The sequence below is a fragment of the Pseudopipra pipra genome, chromosome 5 (assembly GCF_036250125.1).
Source record: "Pseudopipra pipra isolate bDixPip1 chromosome 5, bDixPip1.hap1, whole genome shotgun sequence".
NCBI lineage: Eukaryota > Metazoa > Chordata > Aves > Passeriformes > Pipridae > Pseudopipra > Pseudopipra pipra.
The window spans coordinates 61,866,569-61,888,299 of record NC_087553.1 but is presented as its reverse complement, the minus strand read 5'-3'; the positions used below and the strand labels follow the sequence as shown (position 1 = coordinate 61,888,299).

Below are 21,731 nucleotides of genomic sequence, written 5' to 3'. Positions count from 1 at the left end.
AATGATCAAACAACACAAGTTACACAAACTCTAAAGTGAGCACACAAATCAAGGCTGGTAAGACTAGAGCTTTAACTATCAAGATAATCTTTACAGTTTCTTCTGATATTTTTCACTAATGGTTAGTCAAAAGAAAGGACTTGGCTTGGGCCATCCTGTGCACAGACAGCAGCTTTATGCTGGGTAGTGCCTTGATTGAGATACCTACACCTGGCCAAAGCCAAATACGCACTAAATATAAGAAAGATGACACTCAACCAATCAAATACAAACCGATTTTTTACAATTTTATATTAAATTAAATCTTTTTCCCCACTACAAAAAAAAAAAAAAATTTTCTTCACAGTGCCCTTTGCTCATATTCACTTTGTAAAGCAGCACACTGGGAGGGCAATAAGCTCAGTGTGGCACTCAAAAAGTCAGCACAACAGCAACACTGAGCAGTCCCTGTGCTTGGTGACCTACTGCAAGGACCTGGAGCTTTAGGGAAATGGCCTCACAAAAGAGGACACTTCTCTGTTGTTCCCAGAACCTGTACCACACAAATAACCCTCTCTAATACCCCAAGACCAAAAAAATTTTAGTGAATGATTTCATCTGACAAAAATGAAGGGACTATATATTGCCTCATCTCAGAGCCAAAGTCTCATGGTTTGTGTTGAAGAGATTTCTCACCATTGGGTCCTTACCCCTCCCACCCTACCCCAGTCTCTCTCTCTCTGAATGTTTATCACAAACATATGTACATGCATATGTGTATATATAAGTTTGAAACTCTTTTTTCTTAGATCTTTGCATCCAGAGCACAATATCTACAGCGTGTATAACTTAGTTTTTTTCATCTTCAAATTTCTCAGAGATCTCAGTTTTATCCTTATTGTTACATAAAACAGTGTGCCTAGTAGCACAGAAACAGGTTTCTGTATATCAGAGAACTCTAGAAACTTCCAGCTTCTAAAAGCCAAAATGCAACTTGACAACTTATTTTTAGTCCTTTAAATATGGGAAGAGAGTCAACATGCAGTTAAACATTTCAACGTTGCACACTGAAAAGGCAAGAGATATCAAATCAAAAGCTTGAGATTGGCCTAAAGTTTGTGTTTATTTCACTGAAATAGCATTTCATTTTGCAATTGTTAAGAAGTCACAGGGAAACTGAATTCCTGGTTTAAATCTAAAAGTTGGAAAACTGGGCAACTACTCTGTGTACAGAGCATTAACCCCTGAAGGAACTATTTAAAAAGTCTCAGTGGGGAAGTATAAACAAATTTTAGTTACATCTGTCCCTCTTCCACCTCCAACTACTCAAATTGTGCAATATACTCCAAACAAAACTACTTGGCCAACATATATTCTGCAACATTGAGACATCAATTTTGGGGAAACAGCAGCAATGTTCTCTTGTTTGTAAAGACAAACAAAAGATAAAGATCTCTAATTGTAAAGCATAAATATTCTATTGGCATTCTAACATTCTGCTGGTTACCGAATTTGGCACTGGGGACACTTTTGAGGTAATAAGATGCGAGTTGAACAAAAAGACAAACAGAAATAAATTCTTAAGTTATAACCTGCTTTTTCTCAGTCTATTTTTGCAGGAAGAATGATGTAATACATTTCTAAAATTCATACCTGTCCATACTCTTCAAGATCTCCCTTGCCTTCTTCAAGTGTCACATACTCTCCAGTAGGTGTCCTATGCAACGACAGCCGTCCTTTCTTTGACCTTTTGTTGGGATCGGCCACGGGATCCTTGAAGACATTTACCTAAAATGAAAAGAGTATTTTTTTAAAGAGAAAGGGTTTTGTGGGACTCGTGTGTACCTAATGCAGATGGTGGTAATGTAACAGGAAATGTCAAACAGGCTTTCAGGTGGGGAGGCCTGTATTGGAAGCATAATGGTAGAAGCTGTACAAAGACATACCCCGAGACCGTTGGTCACCACGTAACTACATTTGAAGGAACAGTTTAAGAGATCTCTCGTTAGTTTCTGCAACAAAGCTCCACCAGATCCAAAGGCAATATTCTCAATACTCCATTTATTCTTCTTCATTCCCTCCACAATCTAATAAGAAAAAGAAAATCATGATGGAGCATACTTTTAGGTCACGCCATTTTTCCATAAAAATATTATACTACTTAAACAAGATGCTTTTACAGACAATTAAGCCAACTAACATTCAGTTTCCAGGAGATGTATATAATAATTTGGTCAACACTTGGCACGCTGTTTGCATTTTTATTTACAGTTTCAGCATGGCATAATTACAGAAAGCTTTTGCTGTAACACTATTATTATGCCAGCACATATACTTTCCAAACTAGGGTGGCACAGTAATGCAATGCCCAGAGAAACAGAGCTCTAAAGAAAATAAAAGACTCCATGAGAGTACTTTAGAGCCTTCCAATTTCTCAGAATTGTGGGAAGACCTCAAAGCAGAGCTTGTATCCTGAAACAATGCAGTCATCTTGCTCATCAACTCCAGAATGTTATTACCCACTCTGACCAATGATTGTACAGAGCAGTTCTCTTGAAGACACATTGTCTAGAATTAGATTAGCAATTTTGAAGATGGGAAATGAAAACATATCAAGCTGCTTTAAGTTTGCTTTGCCATCTTCTCAGGCAGGTACAGATCAATGTGAACTGCACTGCAATCAATAGTTACGGTAAAAATTACTCTCATTTCCCCTTACCCTCATTCTATCCAGACAAACATGACATCCTCTAGCCTGGAGTAATGGGTGCTTGCTTAGTCATGCTCATAAATGGCCAAGATTTATTTCCCTGACCTATTACCTTTATGGCAGCCTGAAATTATGGTTATAGCCCCAATATAGAGTTGAAACACCCTCTTCTACTAACATACTAACAAAAGCAGGTGAGAAAACCAGAGTGGGTGAGATAGCAGTATACCATCTACCCAGAAAAAAGGAAGGTGAGAAACAGAATGGAAGGACATAATCTATAGGGAACAGTGCCGAGTTTCAAAAAGCAGCATCATTAGAAATCTGGTAATATTTTGTGCAGTCTCAGCCTCCTGCAGCAAGAAGAAATGCCAGAGTAACATTGAACAGGACTGTTTCACAAGCTACTGATGTCAAGCTGCCTTTTTTTTTAAGGGACAGCTTAAAAAAGGCAATTCCAACTTCAGACCATGGCAAACTGGTAGTGTAAACAGAAGAGCATACTAGTATTTTGTTTATCCACTAAGTCACACGTAGACTGTCTTCACAGTTACTCTCAGACTGAATGCCTGGCAGAAGCCAATCAACAGGAGAGGTGGACAACAGTCATAACCTTTTGAGGGCATGCCCTTAACATCTTCTCACTATGTTTTTACCAGATATTTCTCCCCAGTCGAGATCTTATCAGTGAGTTTCCATCATTTCAGTGGTACCAGTTTACTCGGCCTCACTCAAGAAGTCAAGCAAAATGAATCTCAAGCTCTACCACCATGACTTCCAATTAAGAGAAACCTTTGGAAGTTTTGTATCCTGAACAAATGCCCCACTGACAATCCCGTGGATTTTAGCAGTAGACATCATAACCTTTCAGTAACCATGTGCAAAAGGAAATTCTGTTTTCAAGTGATTAGGTTCTCCTGGAAGCAGTTAAAAGAGTACTCAGGGAAGATAAAGGACTAAAATTAATTTATTACTCCTTTTAGCATCTCTTAAGTAACTGAAGATGACAAAGGAATGGTAAAAGGGATTTTGTATACCCTCTACTTAAGCATAATGCCCAATAGTACTGTAAGAAACAAGACTTGACTGGGCCTGGATATGGATTTTTCTTACCTACACTGTCTTTTGAGGAGGCAAATGTAGGTAAACTCCACCTGGACTCTGAACAAGTTCTGTCCAGACACTGACCAAGCCTGAAGCCATGTGAACTGCTGGCCAAACTTGAGCCAATGTCTTCTGCTCCTTTCATTATGCAGTTTTATAGCTCAGGTCTGACACTGAACTTGCTTGAACATGCCTGCAGGAGGTAGCACAAACTACCTATATAAATAACATCCTACACCAAGGCACGTGATGTTTAGACTTCATGTCCACTGCAGGTTAACTTGTAGGTTAACAGATGTTAGTCCAAGTATAGCATAGCTGGGCCATGGCAGCTTAACCTTCTTGCCTGGATGAGAAGAAATGTGAACTCCCTTTCAAGTCGTGTTCCTGCTCTCATTTATAGATGGTTTGTTCACCTCGTGCTACAGGCACAAATCCTCACTTACCCTGGGTGAAGATCTGGCTTCTCACTTTCCTCTCTCTCAAAGGCATTTCCTTACTCAGACTGATCTTTGTCTGGTGAGGGGTCAAGAGAAATCAAGACTAAGCTGAAAGACAGCTCTAGTGACCCACAGCAAAGGCCCAGGTAACAGCTTCCTTAGGTACGAGGAAGAGATAAGAAACAGCAGCAGTAACAGGAAAGAAGGAGGAGATTTGAAACAACTGGAGCCTCCCCTAAAGGGAGAAATAATACAGAAGAATTTCTTGTCTCACACTTTCAAACCTATATAGGGAGAACAATTCAGGTGTCAAGGTTTTGACCAGCTTCCTCTGACCGTTATGAGCATGATTAATACATCAACTGTGACTCCAGATTAGAAGATTTTGTTTGCATAAAAATTTAGAAATATCTGGAAATTGAATGTTCAAAGAAAATCCTTTGAAAGTGTAGTATATTGTGGGGTTAGCAGATTGGAATGATTTTAAAAAGTGAAAATGCAAAGAAAGTCAGAAAAGTTTCCTTACCTGTTCTACCAGCATCCCCTATTAAAACAAAGAATTTTAAAATCCAGTTTATACTCTGAGTTGTTTTCTATATTGTTGTTTCATACTTTGGATAGCTAAGTGAGACTTTGGATAGCTAATTGGCCATTACCCATTCTAGATTTTCCTATTATACCCATTACCTTTCCTCTGAGCTGTAACAATAAATCATGTCTAGAATCTAACATTGATGTGGAGTAATTAGAATAACGACTTGCATAGGTTATAAGGGGAGGGAAAAAAGATGGCCACAACAATACATTTGTTTTGTTTATGTAAACTCCTTTCAGAAAAAATGAATTATACTTCAGGGCTGATTCGGTTTTGGTGGGTTGTAGGTTGTTTTGGGGTGTTCGTTTCTGTTTGTTTTGTTTGTTGTTTTGTTTTTTTTAAAACGGTGAACAATTACCCAATCTTCTGAAAGTTAGCATGGTAACCTTGGTTTTGCTGACACAAGAGCATGAAGAGACCCATGAAACGTAAACACAACTAAAATCAGTTTGCAAGATCATGGTCATTTTGCTCCAACATAAGTTGCTGCTGTCAAATGAGAAGTGTCTCCTTCCTTCCTGCCTGTTTCTCCCAGCTCAAAACAACAGTTTATTTTCTCCCGTATAGTGCTGGCAAGTACTAGCCCCTCTTTTTGGGATAATTTAGTTCACTAAACCACAAAAGTGGTCACTTTTGGCTGAGTCAGTTTGCTGTTACGTGTATGGTCTAACCTATAATGACCAGCGGTTCAATGACCAAAAGCTGCCCTGAGGCACAGCAAGATTACAGTCAGGAAGAGATGGGAAGGTGCCACCAGGCAGCAGGTAGTTATGTCTGTTCCGTGTGTCTTGTGGAACTGGATCTTCTACAACATATTACAGGTAGAGTTCTCATAATCAGGTGCAGCTTGATGAGGAAAATATGTAAACAGGCAGATCACCTGAATAAAGAATTGCTCATTGTGTCTCTTATCCTCCCCCAACAGCTGTTGCAAATATTTTCCTACTCTATTTAGAATATGGAGAGCAGAGCATTTCTCACTCTAATGCAAATATTTTAAATACTAGTTTTAATATCATGACTAGAATCAATGCTATATGAGCATCCTTGAATTTTGTCCAGTATAACCCACAGAAAGTAACCCGAGTTCCTTACAAGAAAGAATAGTCCAGTTTCTTTCCTGTGACAACTCACGAACATCACAATCACAACATACTTTGCCTAGCACCAGCATCAGTCCTGTTAAACCATTGTTGAGAACAAGTTTTCTTTTGTGTGGTTTTTGGGTTTTTTGTTTTGTTTTTTTGTTTTTTTTTTTAACAAAGAGAGTGTCTTCCCCTGCTATCTAATGATAAGACTTTCTTTCCAGCTATTAACCTCTTGTGCTTGTGTTCTGTAAAGCACGCTAGCATAGTTGTATGTTCTCAAAAAGCCACATGGGATGAAAAAATAAAGTAAAATAAAATTTACTTTAAAGGGTGTTGGAGGCAGAAGAAAACTGTAGTGTGTGACTGCTCTACAGTTGGCATCTCAGGTTACAATCTCAGTATTAACTGTTCTCTAAGGATCCAAGTGACAACTCTGAGTTCTGTCATTGAGGTTCACATTATGTGCCCATGCTAGATCCACAAATAGATTCAGACTAACTAAAAAACAAACCTGGTATCTCTCTTACTCTTAATTTTGAGGAGCAGTAAAAGTCAGCTTTGTTAAGAATTTAAGGATGTGTCGGTCTAGAAAGCTAGGACAAGCGTCAATAAATTCAAGTAAAATTAATCTTAAATTTATCCAACTTATTTCTGTTTTTGAACTCTAATACAGCTGGAGAAGAATGGTCAAGGACAAACCTGATAAAGTCAAGTCCTCTTCCTTCTACATGCCCTTTATGATCTGTAGTCACTGCAGTCTGTACCCTTGTAATTGTAACCATATTGTATTACCTAAAATCTACATCTACTCAATAGTGGAGAATTTATGACTAGTTTCAAGCACACAGCATCTCCTAAATAATCATTTTTTGTCTTGGTGAAATTGTAATTTTGATTCGGACTACAGCCTAATCTGTTACACATATTTTTTGGTTTTCAGTGATCCTTATTCCACTAGTTGCCAAATCAATGAACTTGCTTTCCTTACCCTTGGTTTTAAAAAGTCTCCTTCAAAACTACACCTTCAATATTTGAGAGCAAACACACTTCAGATGGTACATAACTAATGAGCCAAACCAGTTAATTACTATTGCTGCAGCACAGTGATCATGCACAGTGTGCCTTAGACATCAATGAAGGACTAAACACAGCCAGATTTTGATCTCAATTAGACTTGACAAGCATGATGAAAGCAAACAAAAGGAGAAATGGTGGAAAGAGAAGGGTTACAACAAGGGGATTAGCAAATTCCTTTTAGGGTTTTTTTTCTGCATTTTAATAATTTCCTGTGGAGTTTTAATGAATTTGTTTTACACATTATGATATCGCTGCCAATGTCTGAAATGAAGGGCAGGGATGGGGTCAGCAGTCTCTGCTGCAATATCTGACTAGTCATAACAGAGTCCAGATTAAATATCCACGTTGCCAGTGTCACCCTGACACATGAAGAGGATCTCCTACCTCTTGCAACGTGTTGATATCCACACCATCCCCTTGAATAACTCTGAGATATGGTGGCAACAACTTGTAGCCTTTTGAATTTTCTGTAATGGGGAACTTCTTCCCCAAGATCTCCAAGACCTATTGAAAAGAGAAAGGAGACAGTTCAAAATGAAAATAAAAATCTGCCATTCCAATAAAGAAATACAATTTCCACACTTGAATCATTCTCTCTCCAAAAAAATAAAATAAATCCATAAATATACCCACATAATCATGCTCTAAATCTACCCCCACAAATAAAAAACATGCCAGCCATTGTGGTGGGAGCCCTTAAAGCAGTCACAGACCATATGGTCTTTGTGAACTTGTACCCAAAAGCTAATCAGAACCATGCTTCCCTCCTTTCTCCCTTTGGTTGCTGTGAATTTTTGTTATTAAATGTGTCAACTGAAGATTCTGCTCTTCTTTAGACCTCCCTTAAGACAATGGATGAGGCTTTCAGTTTTCTGTGATTTTGTAAGCCATGAATACTTAAAATGAAACACTTCAGTTAGGAGCTTTTCTTATCAGCTCCGATAAAGGTCATTCACAGTTCCTATTTGTGACACATCACTTGTCCCAAAGGAAAAAAAAAAGCGTTAAAGCTGTATAGATCCAATTTGATAGAGTACCAATGTGCCTAAAATTGCCCCTACTTTCTTATTAGGACAGTGCTGACAGCTACTCAAATTCAGAGGTATCAACAGCTTTTATTAGGAAACTGCAACAATCATTATGCTCTCTAAAGAGCAATGAGGCAAGAAGTGTTTTTCGACTTGGAGGTTGTGTGCCACTGACTTAAACGCACATCTTAGAGAAGGGAGAAGAGCACTAAACTTGTATTTGTAGCACGAGACAGTGATTTAATACAGGATGCCAAGATATCTAAACTTGGTGGTAAGAAGTTCTATTGAGCTGCATTTATTAATATTTAAATGTTCCCAATCGTATTTATTATTAAGTGATGAAAATTTCTCTTTATAGAAGCATTCTAGCATCATTACCTCAGCAAAACTGGTAACAATGCACAAATGTATTATGCAAGAATAGGTTTGATGAAAAATACTAAACTATTTAGACTGTAGAAGAGTTTCTATATCTACTCTGAGGTGAACTAAACATTTACATTTTTCATAAATCCAAATTAGCCAGTATCAAATATATACGATGCATATCAAGTTGCAGCATTATGTTTCTATGTTTGCTAGCCAGTCATTACAAAACAAATAACTGCCCTCCCAATCTTGTATACAAATGACTTCAAGAAAGGATTACCTTTAAAACAGTGTCAAGGGGATTCCCAGAATCTGGTCTAATAATAAGTGGTGCCTCTGGACTTCGGGCTTCAATTATATGCCTTAGGTCATCACCCCATATTTTTTCACAAGCGTTGTAAATGTCGTAGCTGTCACTAACCACAGATACAGGCACTGAAGAAAACTGTGTTACTATGTGTTCAAAAGCATCTTTTTCATGATCTTTCCCCCAGGCTGTTATGGTACTGCAAAGGCAATTGAAAAATTCATATTAGAGTGGCACTTGTACATAAAATCATATATTCTGTATTTCCTACCACCAACAGTTCAAGATAATGATAAGCAATGTGATTACAAGACAGCATAAACTATGTGCTTATCAGCTCTGTTGCATGGATAATAAGCCTATATACTAAATAAACAGCACCTTGAATTTATCTTTGGCACTTCAGACAAACACTTCGAACATGAAATTCTTTCACATGTAAATGTGATTTTTTTATTTTATGAACATTTGTGAGAGAGTTTCTCTTTTAAGTCTGAAATTCAGACAGTTAGGGAACTACAGATGCAAGAACAGAACATCTGCTCTGGCAACTTCACACTACAAAATGGGAAGTTGAGAACGAAGCACCATATGTTAGAAAAATCCTAAGAAGAAAGCAGAATTTATTTTCTTTTTTAATAGTGATATAAAACCATTATTCTCACTCGTATAAACATTCTTCCAGAGGAACCTCAGGCCATTACCCTTGGTACAAGGGTACAGGCAAGCACATAAACCAGAGTTGCTGAGAGCAGTAATAAGTTACTGAATGCCAGTTGATCTGCAGTAGCTGTTCTGTACGTGGTTGTCTCAGACCAGCTGACATAACTGACTTTAGTAACCTGTGCACAAAGACCCAAAAACGCTCTCAAGCACAGCATAAGAGTCAGTAGCATTGAACTTTTACTTTAAAATTCCATCATTAACTACTGTGTGGACAAGCCTCAGATCACGGTAGTGAGGAGACAAAACAAACTTGGCTTTGCAGAGGTTGAGGCAGTGCCAGGAACAGCCCTGTTGCCATGCCAGAGGAAAGCACCACACTCACACCACCACCTCGCATTGGAGATTGTGGAATAGCATAACAATTCTGAAAAAATTTAGGTCTCTTGTATGAGACCCTTTTTGTGTATTAACTTGGAAAGGGCGGCTGCAGTCTGCATGTGGCAATGCAAACTTTATGGAGGGCAGTTTAAGCTGTCTGCTCTAATGTCACCACTTCAATATGCTGTAAAAAAGACATTTGATCTCTTGACTCCATGTGTTTGCTTTCATTACAAAAAACTTTATAATTACTTGGGCCATCAGTTTTTGAATTTATCTGTAGTATTAAGCTAAGCTAAGAGAAGAAATTTCAGACAAAATTTGTCACTTCTACTGATCAAGCAGGAGTTCTAGAACAGCACTACAGCAATGGTACAGAAAGTTCTGTGAAGCAGTGCTCCTTTAAAGGTGATCACTACCCTACAGGGACTATTCATGTAAGCCTTTCTATTATCTGTCCTGCAATCCTAAGTGAATGCTATTAAACTGGCTTTTGTGCTCAATATGAAAAACACAACCTTCTTTCATATTCTGCTCATTTCAGTGTGTAGATTTGCAACTGAAAACCAAGGATTTGCATTCAATCCTAACCTTGTACAGCATTTGGATACAAAAAAAATAAGAGCTCTCCATCTCAAAGATCTGAGATCAGTTCCTTACTCTTAAAAACTCATTCACAATTCTTAGTGAAAGATCAAGGATTTACCATTGGCTGAACTGGTTATGCTGATGGGGAGCTTAAGAGTAACTACTTCTTCTGGAGGGAGAACATGATCTGTGAGAGTTCAGAATTGCAACTTACATGATTTTTCAATTTATGATTTTATGTTTAAAACCAAACTTGAAGTTTGTAATGTGAATCCTCAATATCTACAACATATATGCCTTCAAGTCTATTCTAAAAAGAATAATCCAAATTTACTTAGACCTGATAAGAAGGTTACGGTTAAAAACATTTCAAACACATTTCTAGTTAAGACCAATCATGCCTGGAACATACAGAGGCATCAGTACTCAACTGCAGCCTCTACAGCTGGATCAATCATGGCTAATACTGTATGGTATATTTCTGGATACAAAGATGGATAAGAAAAAAATTACATTCTGTTAAGCTGTTTTTAGAAAGGCTTAGCCTAGTATCTTACCTGTGTTCAGCAGCTGGAACAGAATATCCTGGAACTGGATCTTTTGTACCATAGTACTTTTTAATTAATGCAATTCCTGCTACAGTGTCTGTTCCTTTGAAGTTCACCAAATGAGCTGAAGCTCCTATGCCTGCAGTCTGAAAAAGATGCAACTTTCAGTTTCCATGTCAAATACAGGAGCCTAAATCCAGTCACCATCTAGCACTAGTTTGCAGTTAGCAAAACTCTGACTTAGTTCTTGTTTCACCAATACTCTCTTCCTGCATTTACACAGGGAAGACATAGGCAAAAGCTCTCCCAGTCTAGTGCTCACAGTCCAGACACATACCTACCCACCCCAGATCTCCCCCCTCCACAACTAGTCCACAGTGCTCTGTGCATTCACAACTTCAGTGCAGAACAGGGACACAGATATCTGCTACAACCCTTCATAGTTAAGAACAATTAGATTTTTCAAATTATTAGACAAGTAGTATTACCTCTTGTGAAGAAACTCCTCTGTAGCCAAAGTCATGCAGTTTATACTCCAGTCCTTCTAAGCTGCCAGAAGTCTCTAGCAAATATTTGGCCAAAATCTTTTTCTGCTCTCTAGAATTTGTAGCCACTGTGATTGGATACCATGACTGCACAAGAATAGTCTAAAACAAAACCCATCACAATATTAGGTGTATGTTTGCTTAGAACTTAACAATGCCCACTTGGCATTTTAGCAGGCACAAAAAGGTCTATTTATTTTCATTCCCTGTACAGAAAGTACTGATTCCTCCAACAGTTTGCTTTGGGGCTTAAGCAATTAGCCTTTATAAGCTAGCTGAGGTATTGACCTTCTCAGGAATTATCACTCCCAAACTACTGACACACAGTTCCCCCATCCTCCTTTTTTGTGGATAAAAGTACTGGTGAATTTCCTCTAAAATTATTACAATCTCCTGCCAGGTGGCAAAAAAAAGTCTGTGTAAGAGGACTACAAAAAAGAATCCAGGCTTACTAAAAGCAGAAAATGAAAGTTGCCAGAGATTTCCCTTAAAGCAATACGGGATTCAGCCTTTAATTTAAGTGCACTAATATTTACTTAGAAAAAACATATTAAATTTCCAAAACTGACCTCAATCCAATTTGTAAGCCAGTAGCACTCTGGATCTGTATTTTCTACTGTGAAAAGAACATTTCCTCTGGGAATTACAGAGCCCTCAGGAACAGCCTTTATTTCTATAGGAAGATGGCCATCATATTTCTGTGTAAGAAACAATAATATTGTTAGACAATGGGAAAGATTACTTCTCTTTTTTATTTGACTGCAATGAATAAAAGTCAGTTCTAAGTTTACTGATAAAGTTTTCTTCTTCTTCATTTCTTTCAACCCTAAAAATAATAAACCTACCAGTCCAAATAAATGAGAAAATCCACTTTTATGAAAAAAGGAGGAAAATTCTGTAATCTAAAAACCAGTCTCTTTATCAAATAAATGATGGTTATCAGTTGTATTCCTTGTGCAAACTGAGCCAGGAAGGCTTAAGTGTTCTATAAAAATAAAATAGTTCTACCCACAGAACAAGATATATTTGCCACTCAGTTTTCTTCAGTGCTTTTACAAGAAGTAAGTTAAAAAAAGTGTAGTTATTATCTAGACCTTCAAAAAGTCTCTAGTTTTGCTTAGTATAGATGTGTGCTTTGTTAATTTATTACAGCAGGATCCATTTAATAACTATTTTAAAGACTTTTTCATCTCAATTATTCACTAAACATGGAATCTCATATTGAAGTGTCATTCTTTTGTCAGCCTGTCATCCCCGAAGGACTAAACATTGTATGAAGTATGTCTCTGGAAAAAGAGTAACTTGCAAACAGCAACTCTATTAGAGTAATTATAACTTTCTGAAAGAGCTCTGTGAGCTAAACTGACAATATTGATAATGTTTTGGATGGCAATATTTTTTGACAGAAAGCTTCTCATGAGATATTCTTTAAAGGTGATAAAAATTGCACCAATTCAGAGAAATTACAGATTCATAAGTAGCACCAAAACGTATTCTCCAGTGCCCAAAACACATCAGAAATCTCTTCTACGCTAGAGTTTAAAAGTCTATTCAAACATGTAATAACCTAAAGCATATTGTGTTTATACCACACAGGGTTTAGTTGTCAGACTTGGAGATATCTGGATTAACATTTACCCATTCATCTCCTCTCGGTACAAACTGATACATGCACATTTCAGATTCATCTTGGCACTTCACTCATGCAGCCACTGCACCCTCCATTTTACCCAACACATCTGAGGCAACCCAGCTAGAGAGCAAACAGTGGCAGGTATATGAACACACATTGGAGTTCAGTGAGCAGAAGCAGGGTCTCTGTGTGCATTTAAGGGCATACAAAGACCCAAAGGGTACATACATTTCCAGTTTGAGAGCCACTGGCATCTGAGATCAAGATGTGACAATCATACTTGGGTTTTATATTAACATATACATACGAATTTAATAACAAAATCTGACAAAGGAATAAACAATGTATACAAGAGGTATGCAGGAAGGCTTATTTTGACTAAATCAAAAGTTGAGTGGACTTAGTCAAACCATGCTAAAACTCAGCGAGGACAGACGTGCAGCATTAAAAGTGTATTAATTCAGTTTTTCCAAGGAGGGATCAAGCTTACTTCAAATACAGATGAGAACAGTTCACAATGTATAATGTAGCTTAAACACAAATATGAATTCAATTCACATTTGTAGTTATTTGAAATGGATGCAAGTCCTCTACAAACCATAAGTCCCTCTTACAAAACTGGGGGCTTATTTACCTTGTTGCCATTTGAAACATTTAGTTGAAATTCACTCTTCTTTTGCACAGCTATGGTCCACCCCAGTGGCAAGATGACATCCAGATATAATCATAGACAGATGCCATCATAAAAATACATACAGGACTCAAACTTTTTATCCAGGAAAAAATAAATGCAAAGGACTAAAAAACGTGCTTTCAAAAGCTAAAAATAACCATTCACCAGAACCCACAATGAAACTTAGCATTTAATTAATCTGCAGAGATTAGAGCAGCTCTGATGAATGCTATTAGTCTGAATCTGCTGCTTTTAAAGAGAAGAGATGTTTGCAACTAGTTGAAGTCTGACACCTTTTTAAACTAAAAGGAAAAAAGATAATTGTGGAAAGACTTAATCTGGAAGGTTTTGTGTGTGAGAAGTGCTCAAGCCTTATACTTCATAATAAAGCTCAACTTTCATATTTCTGAAAAATTTAGGAAACAACTGAACAACACATGTATTTCTGGAACTATTTATACACCCAAGAAGTTGTAATGCTTTCTGCATTAGAATAAAAATTGTTATGATTAGTTAGAGAAAGCAATATAAATGATGCAAGCAACCACTAAGTGCTATATTACACATGGAGACTTGCCAACAAGCCCCCACTTACATGAGCTGTCTGATGGCAGCCATAAATCCTTATTACCTGCAAAGCTGTATTTGGCATCTGAAAGGATGAAAATTACTTTTCTCTAAGGAATTACAATTATATGATTATTCTTTGACAGCTGCTACTCCCCGTACACAAAACATGAGAAGCTAAATTTATCCAGTCTTTACTATCAAGATTAAAAGTATTTATCCTACAGTTCATTCAGAAATCCTTCATGATGATCTCAAACTATTTCATGATTTTTTTTTACCTCCAGAATATAGTTCCATCCCTTTTCATTGAAGACATCATCTTGAAAATGCTCCCTATATACTTCTTTGGCTTCCTTGATTTTCTCTTTGGTCACCACTTTACCTGTAGTTTCAGAAACAGATGAAAGCTTAGAAACTTATAATGTTCATCAATTGATAAACTAAATACAAAAAGGTTCAGGCACAGCAAAGTCACTTTGCCTTCAACAAAGTCATGAAGAATGTGTCAAATGCAGTATGTTTAAACAAAATTTTAGTTTAATTTATTATATGGATTAGGATGCTCAAGAAAGCAACAGGATAAAATACACTTGGAGTTTGCAGGTGACTCAGAACAATTTGAGACTACTATTTTTTTATGAGGGTCAAAGCACTGTCAAGAGGTTTGGTCGTAGTGCTTTTCCCAGAGGAATGTTTTGATAGTGCAAGTTGACACAAGGGTTAAGCTACACTGCTCCAGGGAGAATCACCATGGAGAGGTGTTACAACCAACCTTTGACTGACCACTTTGTGATAGGAGCCAACAGACAAAGCACATGATTTTAATAAGCATTGCTACTGCTCTAAGGCCAATCATCTACCTTAGAGAACAATCCTCAGATTGCTAAAGACAAAAGAAATAAAATTATCAAGTGTTTTGATCATAATGGAATTTCAATCTTTGGCAGGATTGGCAGAGATATTCATTAGCTCAAGATAAAGATAAGTAAGTCATATGACTAAAGTTTTCCTTCTAAAGCTTGGCAGAAGGCAACCTGCATTCAGGTCAGAACAGGTGATATTTGTACATAATGCAAAAAAAGCAAACAGCGCCAAGGAATTTTCTTAAATTCTTAAAACTAGCACTGTTAAAACCATTTTCACATGTAGCTGACATATACCATGATCTAAGCTGAGGGGCATCCAAAATATAAGGAAAATTACAACCATTATTGGTTTACACAGTAAACAAACCAGCAAACACAGACTGAAGTTTATGTTCAAAATGCAAAACGTGTTTTCCATTAAATCTTCTATCTGCTTGTGAACCCATGCATAGTCTTGCTTTATTTCCATTTATTTTAATTTAGCCCTCTGAAGTTGGGACATGCACACCTCTTCATTTTTAATAAACCACTGGCATAAAAGATAGTCTGAATTACAGTTTTACGAGAGTGGACAACTTATTTGCAGAACCGTATAAATAAGATCTTATGCATGTCACTACTTATGGTATACCAAGATAACCTGGAATTGTTTTAACTATAAGACTACAGGTTTGAGAAAAAATAAGATATTTATTTACAGGAAAAGTTTTACTGGAATTTGAAACAGTTACCTTTTAAATATTTATTCAGAATGTACTGTAAACCATAAAAAACAGTTTCTTCATATTTCACTTTCCTTAGTTTGGAATTTTCAGTCTTCTTTTCACGACATTCGAAGTAGGAATATACTTTGCTTGTGTTAGGTGGATATTGCTTGTAGTGTGTAACCTACATTAAGAAAAACTTCCGTAAGACCTCAAAGCATCACTATAAAGCACAATAGAAATCATATTTGGACATTAAAGCTTAAGAGTAACTCCCAGCTCTTCTGGACTGTTATTATTTATCCTTTCACATTCTACACCAAAGTATTTAGGAAATTTCCACAGTTTTAGCCTCCTTCAATTTTCAGTTCAAAAGACTGTCTTCCATATGGTATTCTTTACTTCTTCATCAAGTCTTTTCCCCCTAGAGTAATCTTCATGGTTAGCTCTTCCCCTCCCCTGACAACTTTGCTTTGATTAACTGGGAAAGACACAGGCTAGGATTTTAGAAGCAGCACTGAACACCAACGTGTCAGGTCAGTTTTTGCTCTCCCACACTGTGGCCAAGCCTAATAGCTACAGGAAGCACAAAATTCCATGACCCTACCAAATATATCCTTGTATTTGATTCAAGTTCTGAAGGCTACAGTCCCATAGTTCAAATAAAACCTAGACTTGAGAAGGCATTGGTAACAGCCTTTACCCAAGCATCTCATTCAACATGACCAGAGTGGGTCTCTCAAACCCTGGTTACAAACCTGTTGCTGTCAGTAGTGCTGTTAAAAATCTACCCAAGGTTTGTACCTCCCCACAATGTTTGCTAGATGGATTTCTTTTCCAAATTTGAAACACTTCACATTCAACGTAGAGGAAGCATGAAAAGTTGCTGCCTATGTGTATTACATGGAAACTGGACATACAAACAAACAATGCTATTCTGGATTCAACTATGACAGCTTTTCTTAGCTCCTGATTTTGAATCTAGCCAGAAATTTACTTTGAGTAATAGCAGCATTTGAAACAAGTACACTTTAAACATTTAAAAACTTAAATCCACAAAATTTTATCTCCTCATGTGTAAAAAGCAAGCTCCATGCAAAATCCATAACTCCATATTAAACAAAAGGAATACACAATGACAATCAGTGTTTAAGCTACAGAATACATAAATCAGTGTAAGGCATCCCCAGAGTTGAAGCTATCAAGAGTTTTCTTAAATTATGATGAAAAGTCTGTGAACAAGTCTATACATTACATAAGGAAAAGCTGCTCCTTTGGCTCAGTACAGCACAGTCATACATCAGAACAAAACTCAAAATGCTGTGAAAGTCATGTCTGAATTTTTTCAAAACCCTATATTTACAGGTTAGGATATGAGTTCCTTATATGTTTCTTGCTTTATTTACTCCAAATAACCTTAAAAATTTCTGTTTCTAAAATCACAAGGAACTGGAAAAGGGATAGTTTTACCACTTCTCCCTTCTTGTCTTGATCTTTTAAATGTACCTCTGACATTCTCAAAATAAAATATTTGAAAGTTTCCAATACCTGTATTACTAAAACTATACGTTAAAGGATTTTAAAACTTCAGTTTTCCTTTTCCTCTCAAATGTCATATAAATTTAGTATTTCACTCAGTTTGGACAATGAACTAGACAACTCAACTGAATTTTTTGGTTCTCCTGCACCAACACAAGGTTGTTATGGTTATATTGCCAATGCTGCAAGGAAATATTCGAAAAATGACAAGGTCAATTTTCAGATCATTCTATTGTCTTTACTCGCATGAGGTTTTCAAGGCCAATCAAATAAAACCCAAGCTTGTCATTGCAAATTTTCTGCCTTCACTTCAAACAAAGCACTGCACCACAGGCATTTATTGGAGCACAAACCTATTCTGTTACAATTCCACAGCCACTCAAAAGCAGAATGCTTAGGAGTAGTAATGTTAGTCTTGAAGACAAAACCTGGCTTTTAGATTTAGTTCTAGCTATTAATATATGTCTCGCTTCACAAATTATAACATGTCCTTTCCTAGTTCTGTGCAGATCTTCCAAGAAAGTACATAAAACTGCCAGCTCACAGAAAACTCTCTGCATAATACCATCACATTTAAAGGAAAATAAAAAACCCCATACAAAAGAAAACACACACACATCCCCATCCCCCTTTCTTTACTATGCAGCAGACAAAAATATGCTCCATCTGACACGTCTTTCTAACTAATGGGTATATGAACACACACACACATACACTGGCTGCAAAACAGAACTTGAGAGCTGAAATCAGGCTGAAATGCAAACAGATTTATCCTTTATGTAGCATACCTGGGGACACAGATCCTCCTGACTACCTTGACAACAGTTTCAACCCAAAAAAACCCGCTCAAGTTCCTCAAACATTAAATCACAGGTTTAGCTAATTTTTCTGACATGAGACTAAATCTGAACTTAAAATTCATACTAGCTAGCGTCCAGAAAATAGTTATTTCTAGACATTCAAACCTACATGAAAATTTTGTGTAAGACAGAAATGTCATTTTATTGATTTAGTTGCTTTAAGTACTTGAAGGAGATAATGAACTAATTTTACAAGTCACATGTGTAGTATTCAATTATATTCCTCATACACTAGAATCTATTTAAACAGTGAAAAATACACATCCCTGGCAATTACACTATTTACACCTGAGCAAACTTTACACCTGTAATTTTAAATGTGCTTCTTTTGACATTCCACAGAGCTGCTAGTTTTACCTATAAAGGTCTTTTAAATACTTAGTATTTCAAGGCACAAACACAGTCTTAAAAGTACCACACAATGTCACAGCAGCAGATTGTGTTAGCTGTCATTTCTGGACTACTAGGACATGGGGAAATAATACCCATCTACCACAGTGGCGGTCAGGAGGTTTGGCATGTACTGAAATGCCTCATGTAAAAAACAGCCTGAAAAAGGATCAAGCTCTGGGAGTGGGAACAGTTCACAGGAAACGAAAAGAACGCCACTGAAAACAAAACAAACCAACCACCACCACTAAAAAAAAACCCCAACACAACACTATGAGGCACTTGGACAATGAAAACTATGCTTCAAAAAATGCCTGATCTTTCCTTGTTGTCAGATGAAGCTTTCCATCTTTCTATATCCTAAAGAAGAGTGGAAAGGACAACAGCGACAATGTACAATATTTGAAATTAAATTTTATGTGACTTACAGATTGAGACAGTATTGATAAATCTATGCTTTCAGTTAGGGGATGACAGAAGCAGGACTTGTACAGACGGGCTCTTGATAAGCAGGAGTGACCATAAAGTCAATAGGAAATCCCTTCTCTTCAGGAAATAAAAAAAGAATTAAAAAAAAAAATCAAACAGAAAACCAAACAAAAGCCTCTTACTGGGATTAAGAGACCCTTATAAGAAAACAACCCTCCCAAATATCTTCAAAGGCCTTTTGATGTTTAGTTCAAAGGCTATGGTTTAGGTTTTGTCTACAAAACATATGACAAACAGCCTTGGAACAACTACCTACAAAATTATTTACTATGACTGAAATAGAGCACTTTTATTCCAGTTGTGATAGCTCCTTATTAAATTTAATTCCAAAAAAGATATACTCTGAACAAAGAATACCTCCACAAGGACTACATCTGTTTAACTAAATCAAGTAGCCATTCAAGAAAAAGCATGAAGCACAAATTGCATTTAGATGAGCCATCCAAAAAACCACCTCAGACATTAAGAGTTAATTTTTAAGAAAAAGGAATTAATGGGTATTCATCACAAAACAGGGATGACTGAGGTAAATGTTGCATTTTTATAAGCTGATAAGAAAACTTTAGGCATAAAAAAATACATATTCTTATAATCAACAAGCTTTGTTGGACAAGATATTGCAATGAAATGACTTTAAAAGGTTATTTAAGTCTATACAACTCAACCATTTAAAACCATGAGAAAAACATGTGAAGAGAAATCAGGCATGGCCAAAAATCTCCATCGGTGGTTAATTCCTGGTGCTCCCCTGGGTCAGATGCTAACATGAACCACCAGAAAGATGCGTCTAAGCCTTTTCTACAGTGCAGAAAACAAATCCCCAAACATCTACCCAGTAGGATCTTGCCTGTACTGTAACTCACACGTGATAAGACAATTCCAGTTCAAGTAAGACAGTCTTTGAATTTCCAGGAGCTATTTTGAAAAATCTTTAGTGCAAAAATGGGTACAGAACAACCCAGTTAACGAACCTGGGGCACCACACAGCCACAACCATGAAGAGTCAGAGGGGCAGGTGGAAGATAAGCCAGAGGCAGCATGGCCTGGAAGTAGCTGGGTCACTTGGCTAGAACACTGCAGGTCTGCAGCATGTAATTAGGGCCTGAGGCACAGGGTTGGTCACTGTATTGCAAGCCTTGATTCTGGAAGAGGTACCTGGGGGATCCTCACTCCCTTATACACCTTACGGAGTTAGATGATTTTAGTGCAGTGGTACTGCTGGTATTAACACTGAGGAGACTTCTGCAAAGCACCTCCAAGAATACCATGAATTGTCTTATTACGTAATATTTGCAAATATTGTGGAAAGAGGCCATGGTTTGAAAGACTGTTTTACCTAAACCTTTATGAGATTTAGCCAATGGAGCAGTTAAAAGCAAAGTTTGCTAATAACTTGTATGGAAAACAACAATGAGATGAACCAGTATTTAAAAGCAAAGGGAATGCTCTATCAGATATGCCTCACTGGGATGAGACATAACAAACAGCAGTTGTAAGGCAGTGCTGACCCCCTTCAGGAAAAAAACCCAACACACCTGTGACTAGCAGTTATATTCAACAGGGATGCTTTTGTAGCTTTCAAGAGGGAATACACACCACAACAGTGGAAATGAAAACCAAACCAAGAGCCAGTATGGTTAATTGATAAGCTTATTTGAACTAAAGAGGAAATGTCAGAAGAATCAATCTTTAATTAAACTCCAGAGAAAGGGCATCCAACAATAGCAGGTAAAGTGCAAGACACTCGTGAGTTTAAAAAAAAAAATAATTAAAGAGTCAAGTACAATCTTACTATTTTGATTATAGGAGCTTCAAATTACTGTAGAGAAAAAAGCCATAGAGAGACTCCAGGCCCCTTATTAGAATTCATAAGATTAAGATAATGTTTAAGAACCAAAGTGAGGATATTGGGAGATATCTGCTCTTATGAGATGAGAGAGATAAGGTAATGGAGGTTATGACTGAAGGATGACCTTGTATGATTTCTAATGTCTCTGTATTTGAGTTCATCCACCATCTCTTATACATGTGTTGCAAAATAAGAGGACCAGCAGTGAGAAAAAAACAATAAAGAGATCAGTCAGAACTAAGAAAACTAAAGAAAGCAAGCAACTGAATTCCTATGGAAGCTGCACACTATCAGCAGAGAGGCTGTAAATGAGGAGGTCCACATTCATATAAAAAACAAGGTCAAGTGTAAGCACTAGAACTGAATCTATTCTAAATTTCTCAGAGAAAATACAGTGAGTAAAAACAGTGACACTTTGCAGTAGATTCCTTTATCACTAAAGATTTTCATGTGTTTTTGTTGTGGTTTAACCACAACTGGCAACGAAGCCCTCTCACTCACTCTCCTGGTGGGATGAGGGAGAGAATCCGAAGGGTAAAAGTGAAAGCAAAAGTCCTGTGCACATAAGCAAAGCAAAACAAGGAATTCATTCACCACTTCCCATGGGCAGGCAGGTGTTCAGTCATTCCCAGGAAAGCAGGGCTCCAGCACGTGAAACAGTTACTGGAGAAGACATGCTGTCACTTCAAACACTCCCTGCTTCTTCACCCAGCTTGATATGCTAAGCATGATG

At 37.2% G+C, this 21,731-nt stretch overlaps 1 protein-coding gene across 3 annotated transcripts in view; it reads right to left on the bottom strand.

Annotated features, from left to right (window-relative positions):
• The window catches only part of NAMPT (nicotinamide phosphoribosyltransferase), a 29,683-nt gene that overhangs the window by 2,159 nt on the left and 5,793 nt on the right, over positions 1-21,731 (bottom strand). For 2 of the 3 annotated variants that reach the window (XM_064656334.1, XM_064656332.1), the window contains exons 2-11: positions 15,899-16,055; positions 14,580-14,683; positions 11,995-12,123; positions 11,369-11,527; positions 10,890-11,026; positions 8,674-8,899; positions 7,378-7,497; positions 4,760-4,777; positions 1,926-2,066; positions 1,633-1,767 (exon numbers count right to left, since the gene is read on the bottom strand). In XM_064656334.1, the coding sequence (XP_064512404.1) occupies positions 1,633-1,767; positions 1,926-2,066; positions 4,760-4,777; positions 7,378-7,497; positions 8,674-8,899; positions 10,890-11,026; positions 11,369-11,527; positions 11,995-12,123; positions 14,580-14,683; positions 15,899-16,055 (1,326 nt within the window). The remainder of the gene's footprint in view (positions 1-1,632; positions 1,768-1,925; positions 2,067-4,759; positions 4,778-7,377; positions 7,498-8,673; positions 8,900-10,889; positions 11,027-11,368; positions 11,528-11,994; positions 12,124-14,579; positions 14,684-15,898; positions 16,056-21,731) is intronic. The other variant, XM_064656333.1, reaches the window with a different exon arrangement.